The 21,058-nt window shown below is 56.2% G+C and overlaps 1 protein-coding gene across 2 annotated transcripts in view; it reads right to left on the bottom strand.

Moving 5' to 3' along the window:
* Positions 1–700: 700 nt before the first annotated feature.
* The window catches only part of Lmx1b (LIM homeobox transcription factor 1 beta), a 77,347-nt gene continuing 56,989 nt past the window's right edge, over positions 701–21,058 (bottom strand). Inside the window, exons 3-8 of one of the 2 annotated variants that reach the window (XM_055601000.1) lie at positions 8,361–8,593; positions 6,838–7,019; positions 6,601–6,678; positions 6,414–6,480; positions 4,773–4,937; positions 701–4,506 (exon numbers count right to left, since the gene is read on the bottom strand). In XM_055601000.1, the coding sequence (XP_055456975.1) occupies positions 4,349–4,506; positions 4,773–4,937; positions 6,414–6,480; positions 6,601–6,678; positions 6,838–7,019; positions 8,361–8,593 (883 nt within the window). In that variant the 3' untranslated portion in view covers positions 701–4,348. The remainder of the gene's footprint in view (positions 4,507–4,772; positions 4,938–6,413; positions 6,481–6,600; positions 6,679–6,837; positions 7,020–8,360; positions 8,594–21,058) is intronic. The other variant, XM_055601001.1, reaches the window with a different exon arrangement.

Here is a 21,058-nt window from a genome sequence, read left to right as displayed (position 1 = left end):
CGGTCCACGTCATCCCATTTCGGGGGGTCCCTGGCATGCTCAGCTCATATGCCTCAAAGAAAAGACTCCCTCTATCCTTCTACTCCTTTTGTACCCCAAGAGCAATGACCAGGAACCTAGATGTTATCTGAACACCTTGAAAGTCTGGGCTTCTCAGTGTCCTTCTTCCGGTCCCACCCTGGCTCCCTTTCTGGTCAGATTCTGGCTCTCTGAGCTATATAAGGTTGGACCACCCCCAGACACCCCTCTCATCCCAAATCCCTTCACATCCCAACTGAATGGCTTCTTCCAGGAAGCCTTCCCTGATTCCTATCCCCACGAGACCAGGTCCCCCGAGGCCAAGGCTCCATTGTACCTCACCTGAACAATGTCAGGCTTTCTACGTCCTTGGAGGTGACCATCTTTTCCCTGCTTCTCAGCTTGGTTGACACTCAAAGGACCCTTTACAAAGCAATGGCTGCTTGAGTGAAGGAATGGCTGAGTATTGGGTAATTGGACAGAGCAGAATGGAGATGGATGTTGGCAAGGGTTGAGGCAAAGAGAGAAGGGGATTATGAGGTGGAGTTGGGCAAGACGAGGGACCCCAAACCCTGTGTCCATGACTTGCTGACCCTGGCAGCAGCAGGAAGTCCAGTAGTGTCAGAGACAGCTCCCTCTTAGGCCCAGTCCCCATCCCCCAAGGAGAGGCCACACAGGCGTGTACAGGTTGTTTATTTACAAATATACCAACATCTCATCTTTTTTCTCGTTGTTTCCATTTTCTGCTTTTGTGGGAAGAGGCAGAAGGTGAGTGGAAGGCGGGGGTGGTAATGTGGTAACGCTAATAAATAATTTAACAATGACAAGTTATTAAATAAAATGTGTGTGGGGATGGCAGGCGGGCAGTCTGTACAAGGTAAACGGAAGAGTACGGTGGGTGGCCTGGACCCAGCCCTGCTGCAACAAATTCCCTCCAGTGGGACCCCGGGGCAGGGCAGGGCAGCAGCCCAGAGACCACTGGCAATTGTCCCTATCAAGGGCCACATGTTAAAGGCTCCTTCCTGCTTCCCTGCGCCCAGGCCACGTGTGAGCCTCCTTGTATCAGGTGTGAGTGTGTGTGCACGTACGTGTGTGTGAGTGTGGTGCCCCTTCCCCACAGCGGTCAGCCCTGGGCTGCAGCGGCCCCCCGGCCCTAGGGGTGCCCAGAGCTCGGAGTCCCTCTTTCCCGTTTCCTGACTGAGCAGGGGAGACATCCAGATAGACTAGGGAGGTGGCCTCGCCTTAAAGGGATGTCTCTAAAGGGAGAGGGGCTGCCCCTCCGCTGGGCCTATTTGTGTGAAGGCAGCTCCTCGCCATCCAGCCCCCTCCAGGAAGCCTCTGTGACAGCAGGCTGCCCGTGCCAGCCTTTGGACTGACCCTCACACCTGGTGTGGCGTCTGTGTGTGGCCTTTTGTGAGGCAGTCTCTGAGGACAGCAGAGTATTCGGAATCCACAGTTTGGGCCCTGGCTGGGACAAAGCCTGAGTTCCTGTTGCTCCTGCGTCACACCTGGCCAGGCTCCCTCCTGAGCCTCAACACTGCCACATGCCCAGCCAGGAGGTGGGAATCTGAGATGCCCCTACCCATCTCTCCTTTCTGCATCTGCCTCCCACATCCCCCTGCTCCCTCGAGCTGCAGGCTAGCCCTTTCAGCCCCACACTGCTGCCTTCTCTCAGCCTCAGTTCCCCAACCTGAGTGTGGTCTCTAACAAGGCCTGGGCAGGGCCGGAGCAAAGGCTGTCTCTTCCCACAGGACAGAAGCCCCAGTCCCTGCAGCATCCAGGGTTGGCACGTTGTTTTAGCAGGGCAGTGGGCCACAGCCGTGGTGAAGGAATCCTGAGAACGGCTGCAGGGCATCTCCCATGTGACGGCTCAGGTCCCTCCTCTGCTAACCTAAAAGTGTCCTAGTAATATCTACTGGCTTGGGACACTAGCATGGGGACAGCAGAGGCCAGGGCTGGACGTGGGGTCTGGAGGCCCCGGAATAGGAAGGGAGGACCCTTGGGCCCAGCAGGAGTGGTGAGAACACACTGGTCCCTGGTGGGGGCCATTTGTGAGACACAGGAGATGGGGACAGGCTTGCTGCTCTCTTCTCGGCTGCAGCTCCATCACTGCTCTGCTGTGGAGCCTTGAGCACACCCCTGCCTCTCTCCTGTCTCTGGTTTCCCAGCAGCCACACCGCCCGGTGGCATTGTGTCCTCCAGCTTAAAAGTGGGTAAGAGGAGCTGGGTCTCCTGGGTTCTGGTATGTACCCTGGGTCTGCCCCGAGTATGGCCCTGTACAACTCGGCCAGGGGTCTGTGACAGAGGGGGAAAGGGCGAGTCCCAGGAGAGCAGGTGGCTCAGGACCACAGCTTCAGCATGGACATTAGTGACGCTCACTTTATACAAAGGAGGACACCGATGGGCTATGCTGGCTGCTCTTCCCTGACGACTCCATATTGTGACATCTGAGTGGGATCGAGGGGGTCTGAGGATAGGTATCCCCAGAGACAGAGAACAAACCCACACAGCTTAACTAGCCAGACACAGGAGCCCAAGGGAGGGAGAGAGGGACAGAGAGAGAGAGAGGCTGAGACTCAGAGCTCAGCAGACATCAGGATGGCGGGGGTTAGGATTCAGCATTAAATGAATGACAGCATCCTGGGCATCTGGCCTGGGACACAGTGCCTGCCAGGGGCCAGTGGGGGGAGTGGTGTGCCAAAGAAAGACCACCATAGCTTCTGCTGTGGGCAGGAAGAGTCCAGGAGACTGGAGGCTGGGGTGGCACAGGAGGCTGAAATAATGGTGGGCTAAATACTGTGCAAGGACATGGCGGGAGCCCCACAGGGCTGGCCTTGTCACTCAGCTAACAGAGCGGAAGGGAACACAGCAAGTTCACAGTAATACCCCGATCTGGCCGAGCCAACGAAAGGAAAGGCGACCAGGCACATGCCACAGTCTCCCGTGGGCTCGAGGCAACCAGCATCCCACCCATACACACTGAGGAGTTGTGGCTTGTCATCGTACCTGTGTGAGGCCCAGAGGGCTCATGATAGAATAAGGGTGGGGTTCCAAAGTCATGCGACCTAAGCCACCTGCTGGACCTCAGACGGCATCAGCAGAGATAAGGTGCCAAAAGCAGGGAAGGTGATGGGCCTGGTCCCTGTGAGCTGGCTAATGTTGCGGGGGCACAGAAAGGGGTTGGTGATGGCTGTCCCATGCCCGCAGAGCAGGCCAGAGCCCTGCCAGTGTACAGCCTCAGCCGACTGAGAAGAGGGGCTAAGGGTCAGCAGAGGCCATAAGAAGGGGGGCTGGCTTGGGCTTTTCACTGCTGGTCCTGCGTGAGAACAAGGACCAGAGGGAATTGAGAATCAGATGGTGTCAAGCTGGTGACTCTTGAGGTCCTTTCCATCGGGAGCGGCTGCTGTGGCCTGATTCTACTTGCTTCTGTGGGTTCTGTCTCTGGTCTGGGACCTGGTGGTTCTGGAACTGCCCACTTGTCCTGGCAGTCATGACCTGCACAGAGCCTGGATCCACCTAGTCTGCCTGCTCATACCCCAGGCTTCCCTCCTGCCTCCCTCTCCAATTGCTCTCGGAGGCAGGACCCCTGCAGGGGATGGCGCCTCTTCCACATCTGTGCGCGCACCCAGGTGTGGATGCTTGCTTGCACAGGTGTGCCTACAGACGAGCTAGTCCATATGCATCTCCGTTCCTCTGCACCTCTCTGGGCTCATCCCTCCTCTTGCTGTGACTCCTGGTTCAGGCAGGGCCAAAGGGCCTGTCATGCCTGCTTGGCCCCTCCTCTCCTCTGCTCCAGCCTAGGGCTGGGAACAGTGACCCCGGGCCTCCTAGGACCCAGAAACCATCCCCTGCGCTGACTAAAAGGGGAAGTGGTTGCCAGCGCAGGACACCCGTATAATCGTTTCTCGGGTACCACAGGGCTGGCCTTGCAGGGACAATGGAAGTTGGCTGGAAACAGAATGTTAAAAAAAAGAAGAAGAAGAAGAAGAAAAAAAAAAAGAACAAATTTAAGCTTCCCCAAAAAAGAGGTGGAGAAAGGTGGTGGTGGAGCCAAAGGACTGGGAGGTGCGTGGCTGTCCAAGAGCTCTGGGTCCCCAGGGGTCACAAGGTCTCTGTGGGCAGGACACAGTCCCTGCCCAGGCTGCACCCATCTGCCTGTCTGGCTGTGCCCACTGGGCACTTGAGCCAGGTCCGGCTGGGCCGAGGGGAGGGCACCGTATGGCTGTCTGTAGAATCAGAGCGGGTGGCAGGCTGGGGGGCCGGCTGGCTGCGGAGGCCTGTGGTCCCACCCTAGGCCCAGGCCCAAGTGTCCATGCGGCCCGGCTGGTTCTCAGGAGGCAAAGTAGGAGCTCTGCATGGAGTAGAGCCGGTCGATGGGGTTCCCCACGCGGGCCTGCAGGGAGCCTACGTCGGAGGAGCCGAGGAAGCAGTCGCTGAGGCTGGTGAGGGAGGTATCGCTGTCGATATCATGGAAGATGGAGTCGTTCCCTGTGGGGTGCGGAAGGGATGTCAGGAGCTGGGCATGGGCCAGGGCTCCAGGGGGTCCTGGCAGCCCCACAGGCTCCATGGCCAGGGGTTATGGGCAGGCCAGCTGGCTGGGGCTAGGCCCTTCCCGTCAGGGGGCTGCGTGCTGGCAGTGCTGGCTGGACTGCCCTGGGCCCTGGGCCCTTGGCTCTGGGCATCAGGGACTGTCACAGCCTCTGTCTGCCTGGCTAGGCAGGGACAAAGGGCAGATGGGGGGTGGGGCAGCTTACCATAGGGGTTCATGTGGTCACCTGGCATTTGGGGCGGCGTGAGGCCCTGCTGGAAGGGGTCGCTGCTCCCGTAGGGGCTCTGCTCCATGGCCACGATCTGCTGCTGCGGAGGGGCCAGCGGGGTGTAGGAGGCCATCATGCCCTCCATGCGGCTTGACAGAACCTCTGAGGACAGTGAATGTTTTCACCAACTCGTCCTGCCGACCCTGTCCTGCAGATGCTCTCCAGGGGCCCCGGGACCCCCCAACTCCTAGATGCTCCTTCTGTCTTCTGTCTCCATGTCTCCCTGTGCTCTACCCCTGCTCCCAACGTCTCTCCCCCAAAGACGTCCCCTTTGCTCTGTCTTCCACTGGCTTTGTCTGCAAGAGCTGTGCTAGAGAGGCGGTGAGCTTTGCCAGTAGTGGCCATGTACCACAATTCACCATGTAAGAGCACTAAGGTGGAACCCAAGCCCAGGAAGGCTTCCTGGAGGAAGGGTCCTCATCCCAGTAGGACTTAAAGAACCACCAGGAAGGGGTACAACAGGCTGGGGAGGAAGTGGTCTGCCAGGTGGGTCTGGAAAGTCCAACAGCTGGGGCCAGACCATCAGGGAGCAAGGCAGCCAACATGGGCAGCCAGGGGTAGGGTGGATAGGAGACAATGGGGTGTTTCAGGATTCCCTCCGGGACTACCTATAGCAAGGGAGGCCCTGTGGAAGGAAGCTGGGAGCAGGGGCAGAGCACAGGGGCTGGGTCTGCTTGGGGGAAGTCTTAGGGACCCTGTCAAGTTCTCTGTATGAAAGGCGAACAATGGGTAAGGGACAACCGCTCGCCGGATGTGGACAGAGATGAGCAGGCATGTGCACACACACGGTGGTCAGAGGGTCATGGGTGGTGAGGTGGTACCAAATGGGCTCTGGTGAGCTGGGAGGATCCCTGGGGGCGTGGGGGAGGGAGGGAGGGACCCTGGAGAATAGGGCACGTTGTTCTCCAGGAGCAAGCACAGAGCGGCCTGGTGACTGGAGGCAGAAGACTGTGGCCCCCGGGGGCGGGGGCTATAGGGCTCAACAAGAAATGTGGGGCTTTGGGACATTGTCAGGAGATTCCCCAAGTCCGGCTCCACCCCTAAGTGTCTTCCCAGGGGCCCCTGTTCCCCCAAGAGCAGGTAGTTCTATGCCTCTACTCTACCAGTAGTCTCGGCAGCTCTCTTCGCCCCCTCTCACCACAACTTCTAAGTCTCCATGCCCTGTTAGCCAAGGAGACCAGCCCTGGACCAACATGTTGGTGCTGAAATAGACTTCCGAGCCAAATTCAGCCTTGAGGGACCGTGCTTCTGCTCCATGGACGGGCCTCTTACTACTAGCAACCCACCCTGGGCTTCCCATAACTCCCAGCTTCTCTGAGGTACTCTTACAAGATGGCTGATCAGCCAGCATATGCCACTGCTAAAAGGCGCAGCTTGGAGCCCTCTGCACAGGGCAGCTTTGCCCCTTGGTAGTGGCATGATCCCAGAAGAGACCTCCTACGGTATGCCTGACAACCCTGTCCTGGTGGGAGCTGAGTGCCTCGGGTGGGAAGGGTGTGGGGGAAGGAGCCCAGCCACACTGAGCAAGCGCACAGCAGTGGCTTTCACAGCAGAGACCCCACAGCCCTGGAGGCTCACCTTGGCCCAGCCGCTGGGAATTCTGCTGCTCCTGCTGCTGCTGGTGCCGCCGAGCCAGCTTCTTCATCTGCAGGGGGACAGGCCGGGTGCCCACTCAGTCTCGGCCCACGGCCAGGCCCCCTCTCTGCCTCCTCACCCCCGTCTCCCAGCTCTGCCCCGGAGCACTGGCACGGCAGTGACCTCTTACCTTTGCTCTTTGGTTCTGAAACCAGACCTGCACCACACGCACGCTGAGGCCTGTCTCTGCTGCCAGAGTCTCTCGTACCTGACCCGGAGAGAAGTGGGCCGATCAGGTCTGTGGCTGGCGGCTGGGAGGTGGCAGTCGGGTGGAGGGGTGGAAGGACACTTCTGCCCCCCAGTGAGAGGACCGACGACAAGCAGAAGAGGGGTGCCGGCCCAGACCATCCCACCTGGAACTCCTCACCTTCCGACAAGGCTTGGAGGAGACCTCAAAAGAAGCCTTAAAGGCCCTTCTCTGCTGCGTGGTGAGGATGGTCCGGGGCCGTTTGGGCCTTCTTGGGTCCTTGCCATCATCTCCACTGCCCTTACTCTGGCTGCCCTGCCCCTTGGCCGGCTTCATGTCTCCATCTTCATCCTCACTCTTCACTGTAAAAGACACAACCCAACCTGTCAGTCTGATCGTTGTACCTTTAGGCGAGACTTCTTCACCCTCGGCTGATATCTGTGGGGGCTCCCTAATGACCGCAGGAGGAAGTAGGCTCTTCCCGAGGCCCAGAGATCCTTCCTTGCTAGGGCCTTTACCGCCTGTTCCCTGCATGTCCCATGACCCAAATATACACTTTTCACTTGCTCATTCGGGGCCCCAGCCTGGGACAGCCCCGATGGTCCACAGGTTCCTCCACGGCATCCACAAGTGCAGGAATGAACACACATGCTCAGGGAGACTGTGAAGCAGGCCGCTGTGGGGAACAGTGCCTCGATGGCTACACCCACCTGCATCTTGACACGGAGGCCCACACATAGGCAGCTTAGAGACATTTACAACTGTGGGCTCACAGAGGCCTGTACCCACAGGCCGGGACAAATACATGTCACGACATGTATAGCATGAGGAAGCGTGTGTGCATACCCAGCAACACACACACACACACACACACACACACACACACACACACACACACACACCACTTTCATGACCCCAGGGTTGTGGCAAGCTTCCCAAAAGCCATAAGCTCTGACACTCCTCCCTGGAACCTGCCCCCCTCCCTAGTCCCCCTTTTCTGGAGGTGAGCCCCATGGAGGACTCTGATCTCTTCTACCGGGTCCCTGAGCCGGGCCGGCGGCCTTCCCTTTTGGGGGAGTGCAGGTGGTCTCAGGGATGCCGTGTCTAACCCAGGGACGGCAGCAGCCGACACAGGAGGGCTCTGTCACGCTGAAATCCAGACACTGGGGCCCTGCACTCCCCACGTGGGCAGAGGCCGTGCCTGCGGGGCCAGGAGAGCTCAAAGGGCAGACCAGCCATCTTGGCCTGTTCCCTGCTCAAGTCTCAGGCGTGACAAGGTGCCAACTGAACTTCAGGCCTCGCCACAGAGCAAGTGTACACGTGCCTACAGCGCGTGTGAGTGTGTATCTGAACATGAACGTGCAGCCCCTGAGTGTGCTGGCCAGGTGCAGAGGTCTGAGGCATATACATGGATGATTGTGTGGGACCAGGAGGAGCTTGGCATGTTTGGCTGCGTGAGTACATGTCTCCACATAGGGGCACGAGGGGCGGTGTCTCTACAGACGCTGGGCGTGTGTGTGGTCGCACACAGGTGTGTGCGCCTCGGGGCTCGCACCCAGAGAAGAGACAGAGTGACACCTCGATGCTGGCTGGACGTGGGCGGGGGGGGAGGGGCGGGGGGGGTGTACAGCTCTGCGGAGCTCAGAAGGCCCTCTCCAGCACCCCGCCGAGCTACGTCCTGCAGCCTTCCGGCCTCGGCTCACCAGAGTCAGACTCGTCGGGGCTCACGGAGCTGAGGAGGTCCTTCTCCTTCTCGTAGTCGCCCTTGCACAGCAGCTGGCCCTCCTTGAGCACGAACTCGTCCCCCTTGCGCAGCTGCCTCTCGCACACGCAGCAGCAGAAGCAGCCCAGGTGGTACACGCACTCCAGCGCCCGCATCACGAACTCGGTGGGCGCGATCTTCTCCATGCAGCCGCTGCACTTGGCCGCGAAGAGCCTGCGGGTGGGACGCCGAGGAGGCACAGGCTGGGCTGAAACGGTCTCGCCCGGGTCTGCTCCCTCTGCCGCCCTGACAGAACAGTGGGAGGCAGGGACCCCCCCTCTTCTGCATGTCCTGAGGGGACCCAGGGCGGGCATCAGGTGCCTCTCCTGGACGGTCGGCTGTGCATCTGGATCTGCCTGCTCAGGCACGGAAGCCACTAGAGGGCAGTGTGCAGGGTCAGCCTGACCACTCACCTCCTTCACCCTCATGGCCAAACAATTCCACTTTTGCCCTCCAGCCTGGGCCCTGCTCGCCTCCCTGGGCTCCCAGATCCTCAAACCCTTCAACTCTCTCTCTCCCTGTGCCCCAACCCAGGACAGAGAGGAGCCCTTTGCAAAACGCAAGTTGATCTTGCTCTTTCCTGCTCCACACTCTCCCATAGCTCCCCAGGGCCCTTAGGGGGCCGTCCCATCTCACCACCCCTTCTTCCTGGCTGCAGCCCCTCAGACCAGCCACAGGGCTTCCAGAGCACCCTCACAGTGGCCTCTAGGCACGTCCTGTCCCTGCCCTTTGGCCCGGTGTCGTCTTCTTGTCCCTTTACTTCGGCGTGGGGATGGCTCGCTGAACCGTGGGTAGCTGCTGTCCTCAGCACATGGACGTCACCTGATCTTACAGTGGCCCTTGAGACCAGAGAGCCCTGGCCCCATTTTCGGGATGAGAAAATGGAAGAGCAGTGTGGGCTGGTCCAGGCTCTCACCATGGCCGCCTCTGTCTCCCATCCAAGGAGCCAGCCAGGATAGGATCTTCGCACCCCCGGCCAGCTTGTCCTGGAGGGTCCTGATGCTCTGCTGACCGTTCCTCCCCACACCCCACACCCTGTCACATGCCTGCTCTGTGGGAACTCAGTTTCAACAACACTTTGATGGAAAAATTTATGAAGAATCAAATTATTGCTGCTGGGAGGGAATTAAAACCATTTTTCATTCCCCGCATCCCCGGGCCACGTCTGCGGGCGCCACCTTGGGAGCATCTCACGTCCCATCCCTCTTTATGGCCCGCCATCACGGGCACAGATTACAGCTGCAATTCTCTGCTAATCGGTTCTGGAGCAGGGACAGCCGTAAACGCCAGGCTCACGCCCCGCTTCCCTTCCCGGGGCTGCCAACAGCGCCACCCATGACAAAATGCTGTTTCACGGTGGACAGGGATTCCTCCAGTTCTGATTGCTGCCCTGGCACCAGCCAGAGTGCTCAGCCTGGGGGCCACACCAGTATCAACCTCTATTCTGTCTGGCAGACTCCTATTCAACCTGCAACACCCAACTCCACTGTCACCTTCTCTGGGAAGCCTTCTCTGACGATAGTGTGTTCTAGGGGAGACGGCCTCCCCTACCCACCTCTGAACTTCCTTATTGCCTCAGGTTGCTGTGCTATAAGATGGGGATGCCAGAAGACCATCCAGAGGATTTGATGAGTCAGCATGAAGTCGCCATGCAGGTCTCCGAGGGGGATACCTCAAGGCACGTTATCGCTTTTCTAGTTCTCAGGAGGCCTCTTGTGGGTATTTGTGGAGTGGGTGTAAAGTCTTGGTGACGTACTGAAGATCAGACCAGGTGTTCGAGGCAAGTACGAACCCTCTGGCCCATCCCAGCTGTGGCTTTGCAAGGAAGGCACAGGACATGTAGTTTTGCCCCCATTGGCAGCTATAGGTAGACAGAGGCTCCTAGCCGTGGACTCCTTCCCAGAGGCAGAGGCTGCTCTGCGCCTGACCGAGGTGCCCAGTAAGGGCTGCAGGGGTCAGAACAGATGGACACTGGCCAGGTCCCAGGCCAGAGTCAGCACATCTTGCTCCCCAGCTAGGCTGCAGAAGGTAGCGAGCGGGGTGTGCGCTGGGGTGACCTGCATTCAGCGACTGTGCCACAAAGCTGGCGCTCCTGCATTCAACAGCCGCACTAATGCCTTGGCAGCAGGGGGTGGATTGCGACTTTCTCCAAGCTCATCAACACAATCTATTATTAATACCCCTCCAAAGGCTCCAGCAGCCATTTCCAGGCAGCACAGCCACTCGGGGTGTCATCTGTTATCTAGATTGCAAGAGCCTGGGAAATAAAACAAGCGGCGGGCACTTTATAAACGGAATGTGCCATCCGTTCGGTCTCCAAGCATCTCTCCACCCAATAAAACATCGGGGGGCACGTATGAAATACTCACTCCCAATTACGGGATAGGCTTTGTCTACCGTGCAGGGGCGGAGTGGGAGCTGCTCTCGGTGCCTGTGTGTGTGAGGGGGTTCCCTCCTCTCTCCAAATCTGCCCCCTCTCTCAGTCCCTTCACATAAGCACACGGCTGGAACCAGGAGCCCCTGAGAACCCAGGAGAAGCAGGCCGGCCAGAGGCAGGGCACTGCTGTCTCGGAAGCTTCATGAGCAATGCCTCTCAACCAGCCTCAGCTTGCTTTGTGTGCAATGGGCTCATGCTGAAGCCGGCTCCTCAGCACTGAAGGCAGGGGCTTAAAGCTTAGTGCTGCAAGCAGACAAGGCTGGGGCGTGCCTCGGCGCCACGACTTCAAGGTACAAATCCAGGTCTTTGCTTGTCCTAGATGAATGCTCTCTCCCCTAGCTCTGGATCTGCCTTTCTATGTGACTTTGAGTAAGACATTTAACCTCTGAGACTCCAGTTCTCCCTGTTACACAGAAACACTGGGCACGTGGCTCAGCTGGTAGAGTGCTTGCCTAGCATGAGTAAAGACCTGGGTCCCAGCCCCCCGACACCAGGCACTGTGGCAGACATTAAACACGATGGGGAGGGAGAGGGAGAGAGGAGGACCCAAAGTTCAAGGTCAGAGCCAGTGATATGGCTCTCTTGGACTCGCTGCACAAGTCTGAACCCTGTTTAATCCCTCAAACACACATAAAGTTTGAAGAAGAGGACATGTTCTAGCACACGTCCTCCCATTATAAACACACACAGTAATCAAAATAAATGTAAAAGTTCAAGGTCATCTCTGGTTATGCAGAGTTCAGGGCCAGCCAGCCTGGGCTACATGGGACTCTTGTCTCAAAAACAAAACAACAAAAGCCAGATGGCTGTGAGGGCGCAAGCCTTTGATCCCAAGGGAGGCAGAGACAGGCACATCTCTGAGTTTGAGGCTAGCCTGGTCTAAAGAGGGAGTTCTGGGACAGCCAGGGTTACACAGAGAAACCCTGTTTCAACACACAAGTCAACAAAAAGTGGGGTGCTGCTCCTAGCTAACTGCAGAGCAATGGGGAAGACCAGGTCCCTGTGAAGCTCTTAGCACTGTAATGGCCCAAGGGGCCTTCTACTTCCATCTGCCCTCTCTGCCCTGCCCTGTCCCCTGTATCCATGAGGCCTTTGGGGTCTATGCTTACTGGGGCTTCCATGATTTTGGGGGGGCAGTTTCCTGTCACTGTGTGCACAAGTCCCAGTATGTCTTGCAAGAACCCCCAGGCTCTGGCCAGCCTCCCTTGTTCTCCTGATTCAAAATACGCCTGTCTCAGGGCAGCTCTGAGAACTAAGCAGGCTTGATGACTACCAACGCGCAACATCTCTCTAAGTCCTCACAGATCTGGAGGGCAGGCAGACCCTTGTCCCAGGTCACACACAGTACTGCCCTGACCCTGTGGGGCCAGCCATCCTTGTTTGCTGGGCCTGTGCCTCTGCCCCTACGGTTCCTGGAGGCCCAATCCACTTCACAGCCAAACCAAGAGCTGGGAATATAGCTCAGCATGTTTGCTAAGCCTGCGGGGAGCGGGGCTTGATCCCCTGGCATCGCATAAAACCAGACATGGTGACACGCATGTGTAACCCCAGTACCCAGGAGATGGCTCAGTAAGCTTAAAGTCATCCTTGACTACATAGTGACTTTGAGGCTAGCGCAGGACACATGAGACCCATTCTAAAAATAATAATAAAATAAATGAAAACCAAATTGAACATCACTCCGCATGCACAGTTTTCAACGATCACTGTGTGAAACGCCCTGTCGTGAGGCCTTCCTTCTCTGAAAGAGTCCCAGGCTGTGAGAACCCATCTCCAGCGGCCATTCATCTGCTTTGTCTAAAGCACAATTTATTAAACCCCTAAGAGGCTAATTGGAAAACAAAAAGTCAGGAAATGCAGTATTTGGCGGAGGGGGATTTGAATGCGGGTCACAAAACTGACCGACTTCTTAGCTGGTGACCACTGTGGGACTCGTGGAGCACAGATCGTTAATTGCACACAACAGTAGCCTCCCTGAGGCGTCTTCACCCCAGATGTCTTCCGCCGGACGGACAGACAGACGCCAAACTCAGAGCCCTGGGGCCTTGTACTTACCCTTGTGTCTCAGTCTCTTCACGTGTTTAATGGGGACACTGATGGGTGTGGCTGGCGGGGGCGAGGCTCCCGGAGCTGGAAGGGTGAACGGGGACCATGATTGCTGCTATTATCTCTCCAAGGGTGCCAGCACTGGCTTAGCATTCTTGTTAGGTGGAAGCTCTTCCTCCTCACTGTATACCACGTCAGTGTGCTTTGCAGCTGTGGGGCCCTTTGTCAGGTTCTGAGGCTAACTTCTACTCCCTGTGTGCTCGTGGCTCTGAGTGGGCCCTCCTTCAGCCCTCTAGGTGAGCCCTCACTTGGCGGCTCCAGTGCTGAGCCCTTGGGCCTTATAACCAGCATGCTCCTCCCCAGTGCACAGCGTGATTTCTCAAGAGGCTGAAAACACTGAAAAACCAGGGACACTCAAAAACCTAGTCTTACTTCCTTGCTGTAGTTTGGAAACGTCTCGCAAAGGCTCATATGTGGCTAGCCTATGGTGCTATTAGCAAGTGGTGTTTCTTTGGAAGGTAGGGCCTGGGGAAAGGTTAGGTCCTTGGGGTGTGTAGGTTTGAAAATGATACTGGGGTCCTAGAGACTGCCACTAGGCCAGGTGACCCTGGACCAAAGCCTCTGAAATCATGAGTCCAAATGAACGTGTCCTTCTTAGAAGGTGATTTTGCCTCAGGGACTTTGTGACAGTGACAGAAAGCTTACACAATCCTTTGTCAGTTAAATCAGGCTTCAGTATACTTCGGAATACTTGAAAGCCCCCGGTAGTCTCATGGTGAGCTCAAGACCAAATCAGGGCCTTCAAAGCCACACCCGTGGCCTCTCACCAGTCACCACGCTTTTCGGTCCACGCCAGACATAGCAATTCCCATCTGCTTCCAAGGCTTGCCTTTCCCCACTCTTCCTTTTCCTTCTAGAGTGTCCATCCTTCAAGGTCTGCTTCAAACGGCCCCTTCTCTGTGAAGGCTTCCCTAGCGCAGAATCTCAGTCACTATCTATGTGTCCAAGGTCTCTACTGAGCTGGGAATCAACACCGGCTCTAACTAACCCCCAGGTCTCATACTGAGTTGTTAGAGTTTGTGAAAAATGAAATGGCAGCCAGGTTGGGTGAGGAAAAGAAATGTTTCTTGAAGGGGCTCTAAGAATATCACGAGGTAACAAGGCAAACAGATTTGTTCTCTGTGGCCTCCTCTACACAACTTACGAGTCTATTTGTCTGTCTCTTTGGCGAGGCTTCTGTCAGAACGCCAGGGACCACGTGGCTAAGGCAGGTGTTTCCTAGGAGTGCCCTAAAACTCCTGGACACTGCCAGACCCTTCTCCCCAGTGGAGACCACGTGAATGGGTGCTACTGGCTTGGTGGCTACGCCTTCCTTAGCATCATCCAGCTACAGTCTGGAAGCTGGCTCAGGGTGCCTGGCCCCATACGGATGGCCACAGTGTGGCAGGTGACCTGCCAGGCCATGCTCACCACAGGGGGTGGGGGGTAGGAAATTGGGTTCAGGGATGGCAGGCCTGGTTCTGAGTCCCAGCTCTGCCACACTGCCTCCTGATTTGGGGACAAGCCACCTTACCCCGAGAGCCTGGCTCCCTGTTAGAAAATGGAGGCTGGATGCCCATCTAGCATCTAGCCCTCTTCTCCAGGCCACGCCCAGGTGGCAACAGGACCCCAGGACAGGGCTCAAGATAGCAAGAGCTCTCTGTGGTGTGAGCTTCTTACAGTGGGGGCTGAGGTACCCTGTGATGTGGGTACAGGGGGAGCAGGGGCGAGGGGCAGGTCTCCAGTGCCTGAGGACAGGGCCCTGGACAGTAGGGGTGGCAGGGACTGTAGGAGCCAGCCCATCACTGGGACTTACTGACATCTCCCCCAAGTGCCTGTGCATCCTTATCATTCCGGGCTTAGCTGTTTTTTATTTGGAGACAAAAAGGGGCCTGTTGATGGGATCCAACTCAAACCAGCTGCAAACATCTGCTTTGATGCGGCAGGAGCCGCAGGCAGGCCCGGAGTGCGTGTCAATCAGGCGGCTGGAATGTGCTGCGTGGCTGGCCATGCTCACTGGCTGCCGGTTGTGGTACCTCCTGGCCTGCCAGGGCTTGGCAGGGCCTTGCTGACCTGCCGCCTGCCCAGCCTGCATGAGGGCCGCCCCAGGCCTTCTCTTAGCTCTTTGATCCACCTCCGGGGCACAGTGGGGAGGCCCCAGCCAGGGCTGGAGGTCACAAGCTCTAGGCAGGCAGGGACCAGCCCAGCTTGGAGCCTGGGATACTGTCTCCATACCAGCAGGCACACATTCAGTGATCTGACAGACACTGGTACCTTCTCCATGCCAGGCACTAAGAGGGGGTGGAGCTGAGAGCAGAAGAGATAGTCCACCCCAGGCTGCACCCCAACTTCCATTCCCAAAGCAGAGGGGACATTTTATAGGTGAGAATGGTGTGTCTATCTGAACAGACAGACCACCACACACAATGTACAAAAGGAGAAAAAAAGGCAACACAGGAGGCAGGGAGGTGAGTCCAGAGAGCTGCAGTCTTAGACGGACAGTCAGAGGCAGCTGGGGCATCTAGGCAAGGGGATCCAGCTGTGGAAACAGCTGTGTAAAGGCCCTGAGGTCAGAGTGTATATGGAGTGCCAGGAAGTGACACAGGGCACTGTGGCTGGAGCAGGTGAGTGAAGAGGAGGGACCCAGGTGTAGGTAAGGCTTGGGGAGGGCCGAGTATGTGACCTGGGAAGGCTTTGAGCTAATGGACTAGCACTTAAAAATTGTTTGTTTAGTGTGTGTGTGTCCGGGGAAGGTGAGTGACAACTGTCTGAGTCAGTTCTCTCCTTCTACCAAGTGGCTTCTAGGAATTGAGGTCAGATCACCATTACCCACTGAACCATCTGTTTGCCCACTGGGCTGGCATCTTAACTGGCTCTGTCTGGCAGCTACGTAGTTATGATGGCTGAGTAGCAGAGATAGGCTGGGGGACCTCAGCTCAGTGAACTAGGCAAAGGTGAGGCCTGCTCCCGCTAGGTGCCATCAGGGAAGGCATCCTGAAAGGCCTCACCCCCAGGACCCTTCTGAAGGATTGGGTGTCAGAGGAAGGATGGCTCTGGGCTGCTCATCCGGTGGGGGGGGGTGTGAGAAAGGAGAGTTGAGACACGGTTAGGGAGGGGAGAAGGGGCCTCAGCTCTGGGCAGCACCAGCCACCTGAAGCTCTGGAGGGCTTTGACGAGGACACACACACAGATACGGACATGAACGCAAACATACATTTGCACACATGTACACACGCACGAAGTCCTACAGAGCGAGCTTGGACCACCTGGCTTCTCACCTGACAGTCTGTTTGCCATCTTCAGAGGAGCCCGCCATAGACTGGGATTGAGCAGTCTCTGAAACCAGACCCTCCTGGGTAACAGACAGGACTCCTCTTGCTACCAGTGAGAGGCAAAGACCAGGACAGAGGGAAGAAGGTGAGCATCCCACTTGTGCGCCTTCCCATGAAGCCCTGCGGCCCAGCTTAGGATGCTGGTCCAGACAGAAGAGCCACAGGGAAGCCAGCTAAGGCAGTCAAGTGTGTGAGGGTACCAGGCTAAGGGCCTTGTCTGTATTGAAGAGTATGAGCTCTGGCCTGGGTTCCCAGAACTAGCACAGCTTGAGTGGTAGAGCGTTTGCCCGGAATACAGAAGGCCTTGGTTTGATCCTAGCATCACATAAAGGCAGCACATGACTGCAATCCCAGCACCTGGGAGGTAGAGGCAGGAAGATCACTAGTTTAATGCCAGCTGAAACTATGTAGAGCGGCTATGGAGCCCCTACTCACCACGTTTATGCGCACCCATGAGCCAGGCCTTGGGCTGCTCCTTCCTTTCCTCCTGCTGAACCTGGTCCCTCCCCTTCCCCCATCTTCACTGAGGTCACCAGCTCCTGTCACTGGATCCCACAGCCCTTAGTAGTGTTACTACTACACTGTAAGATTTATTGAGTGTTTCCTACAGACCAGGCCCCAAGCGTTCTTTGCACTCAGACTGTTCCTCTAACTAGAGGTGTGTTCAGAGTCCCTACAAGAGCGAAATGGTGTTGGAGAAGCACCAGGCTGCTGCTCTCCAGGCCTTAGTGCAGGGTTCTTGTTCTAGAAGCCCTCTGTGGCTTCCCTCTTGCCCACCAAGGGATAAGTTTGTCTCACTCTGTGAGCTCAGAGTGGCCATGTCCACGCCCTAGGCTGGAGGTGCTAGGGAGGTGTGGTCCCCACAGCCCGGGTGGAAGACGAGGAAGCCTGCACTGTGAGAAGTGGAGCCGTGGGCTGGGTCCACCGCCACACGCCCGGGGGGGGCTGTGGGACTATGGCAAAGCCTGAGCAGGTGTATACCCAGCCAGGCAGAAGGCAGAGCTGGCAGCAAGGAGCACCTGCTGATGGCTTCAAAGACCTCAGAAGAGCTGGGGCTGGTGACGCTCGTGTGTAACTGAGGGTTACCCCAAATTCAAGTCTAGCCTGTGTACATAGTGAGTTCCAAGCTAGCCAGTGCCACATACTGAGTTCCTGTCTCAAATAAATATTTAAAAAAATTAGTTCAGAGGAGGAAGGACAAGATGGCTTATTGGGTAAAGGTGCTTGCTGCACAAGACTGAGGACCTTAGTTCAATCCCTGGAGCTCACAGAAATGTGGAAGGAGGGGACCAACTCCACGAAGATGTTCTCTGACCTCCACATGTCCACAGTGGCAGGCACACACACACACACACACACACACACACACACACACACACACTTCAAAAGACTGCAGAGCATTCCAGTGAAGGAATGTGTACATATGTGTATGTATGTGTGTGGTGGAGGGGCGACTTGACAGTTGCATTGTGTGCGGAGATAGGACAAGCAGTGAGGTCATGCCAGGAGGTAGCGGCTGGAAAAAGCAAAGGCAGGAGGCATACACAGGCCATCTGCAAGACTGGGGAGACAGAGCATTAGATTGAAACAGGTTGGTAAGGATGAATGTCAGAGAGCAAGGCTCCTGGCCCACCACTCAGTACCTGAAGGTAAAGCACATTCTTTTGTCCCAGACAAGGATATATCCATGCACCCACTCACACAGTCACTTAACAAGCCAAGTCCCCTTCCTCTCTCATATTCACCTACCCATCTTCCCATAACCCATCCATAAATCAATCTATCCAGATGCGCACCCACTCACGTATCCATTTATCTCTCTGCCCATCCATGCTTCCATCCACCCATGGTACCCAGCATTTAGCCACCCATGCCTTTATCCACCCATGCACCACCTGACCACGCATTCCTCTATCACCATCCACCTACCTACCCACCCTTCTCATATCCACCCATCTGTCCATACCTTTATCCTTCTTACATAATCTGCCATCTATCCACGCCTTTATCCACTCAGCCATTTCACTCCACACCTACCCATCCACTCATCCAGAGTCTATTCGTCCATCCAACCATCATCCACCCATCACTACAATGTGAAGTGCTAACACTTACCAAATACACACATGGCCAATTGCTCTCCTGCCTTACTCAAGTCTCTGTAGGAGAGATCCGGGACTGGGGTCCCAGTGGTCTGTGAGGAAGAGCACTGCCCAAACTGGTATTGTGGTCCACCATTCTCACCCCAAAGGTTTTGGCTTCTTTGTAGGTAAACTGTAACAGGGTTTAATTAGGGTTCCATCAACATTGATAAACTTCCTTTGAGCAAGTGTGTTCTAGAATAGACTCCATTAAGGCAGTTTAATTTTTTGATCAATTCTCTTTCTAGTATAGTTAAATAATTTACAACATTTTCCTTTTTTATTTTACTAAAATTATTTTTATTGAGATAAATGATATTTTTTTTTCATGGATGTTTTTTAAGAGTGCTCGCTCTGCTTCGGGGTTCCTGTCCATCTCGAGTCTTGCTGATGGCCAGTGGCAGCACATTAAGCCCACACAGCCTCCCTGCTGGCAGCTGTACTTCATACTGACTTTTTTTATTTACCAAGGTAAATCTCCCCTGAGCTCAGGAGGGTGTTTTTCAAGGCTGCCAACTAAATCATTGAAGTTTGTTTTCACAAATCTCACCAGGCAGCCAATGAAAACACACTTACTCAGGGACCAACACACGGAGTCAAGTCAGACTTCAGGGTGTCCTATGTGGACTGGAAGTGTCCCCAGAACCAAAGAGTGTTCCTTCTCGTCCTCTGGGGACTCAACACTACCTCCTTTTCTTGACCTCAGGTTCCTGTGACTTATTCCTCAGAGTCTGGTCCCTTACTAAGTCTGAGTTTCTCCAAAGAGCCCTTAAGGCATAGAGCTGAGTAGCAGTTCATTTCTCTACAGACGAGGTTGGCCATTTCCTCCTTTACTTTCTGCCCCGTGTTCCCCTGGATGTAGTCATGGCCAGCGTAAGCTTTCTCACTGCAGACAATCCAGCTACCATGAGCTCTGGCCCAAGGCTCTCCTCCACCATGCATTTTTGCGCGTGCACGGTGCACATTTCTCTGGAGTTGCTCTGCTCTGGCCACATTGTGAATGTGTATATATGAGGTTCTACCAAATGCCACAGTGACGAAACCCTGCCCAGCCCGGAGCTCACAGCCACACAGGAGCAGTCCTCCTTCAAAGGCCCCAGGATCACCTCTGAAAAAGTACGGTCCCTTCCTTTATGCAGAGCCAGGGTCTGATCCAGGCTAGCCGGATAGACCGGCACCACATTTTTTTCCAGGGGTTGGGAAGGTGGTTGGGGAGAAGAGGAAAGCGAAAGGTGTCAGAGATAGGGGAGTCTGACAGTTGCTCTTCCTGTGACTTTGGAAGGGACACAGTTATAGCTGGTGGGTAGAACAGGTCCCCAGGATGAGCTCTCCTCCCACCAGGATTCCGACAGGCGGGCGCAGGAGGTGGCGGGCTGAGAGGTGAGTCTCGGGGCTTGGAGGCCTGAGGGTTAGACCTCTCAAATGCCGCTGGTCTTTCTCTTCAGGCTGGGGGTGGCTGTGGCAGGATAAGCCTGGTGTCCCTGCTGGGCAGGGCATACAAGGCCACTCACGCAAGGCCACTCCTGGGCGCCGCCCCCCCCCTCCCACCGTTGGCCCGTTTAGTGGGTAACTGATCGCCCCACGCCCCGCCCCAGCCGCCCGCTGCCCGCGCGAGCCGCTTAATCACCGCCCGCCCGGCTGCATTAGCATAGTAATGGCCTTTAAATTGAGCCTCTTTGTTTTTTAATTAAGCTCCCAGCAGGTACAGAGAAGAGCGATTATTGAGGAAGCTGCCAGCGCTAATCGCCCGCAGTCATTTGACAATTAAAAAGCGCCCAGCTTTAACCCTTTCCCTGCGCCCGCAGCAGTCCCCCGCAGCGTTTAGCGCGGGCTCTGTATGCGCACGCTTTCGACTGGGATCCGGGGATCCGTCCCCTAGCAACTCAGAAGGGTCCTTGTCAACACCCCCATTTTGATGAGGGGCAAACTGAGGTACAGAGCAGGGAGATAACTTGCCCACGGCACACAGTTTGGGCGTGGGAGACAAGAGTTTGGCAGACAGGTTACTATGGAGATCCAGTGCCCAGCCTCGGCGCTTCGCAGCGCCCTTTGAGCACACCTTCCCACTTAACGAGTCTGGCATTTTTTTTTCCCCTCACCCTTCTAAGCCCTTGTAGGCATCTCCTAACGCCCCGTGAGATGAAATTCCCAGGCCTCCTTCCCCTCCTGTTCCCCATCCCTTACTGTGTGCAGGCACGAGGCTGGGGCTCCCGGGCCCTTGAGAATAGCTGTGTAAGAAGAGACAGGCGTGCGCTCTGCCCAAGTGGGTGGCCCACCAAGAAGCAGGACAGGCAAATTTAAAGACAGGTTCCACGTCCAGCCCCTCCAGAGAAGCCCCCTTCTTAGTCTGGAGGGGAGGTTCTCAGGGGAAGGCTGCAGTGTGGGCACAGACCCAGAGGCACCACCAGCTTGACCTAGAGAGAAACACTGAAGGGGAAAGGAAAACTGGAACCGGAGGAGCACCGCAGGGCAGGAGCCAGCCAAGGGGCGTGTCGCACCGACTTCACCAACAATTGCACTTATGTTTGAATGGCTAATGCCTCCCATGATTTACTACCGAAGACAGCCGCTTCTGTTCCTAGTCTTCAGGTACCTTTCCCAGAGGCAGCTATGTCTTAGCTGGGCTCTCCTTTCTGAGAATGAG

Source organism: Psammomys obesus, unplaced genomic scaffold (assembly GCF_907164565.1).
Source record: "Psammomys obesus unplaced genomic scaffold, mPsaObe1.curated_primary_1811, whole genome shotgun sequence".
Taxonomy (NCBI): domain Eukaryota; kingdom Metazoa; phylum Chordata; class Mammalia; order Rodentia; family Muridae; genus Psammomys; species Psammomys obesus.
This window is presented reverse-complemented; position numbering and strand designations above follow the sequence as displayed.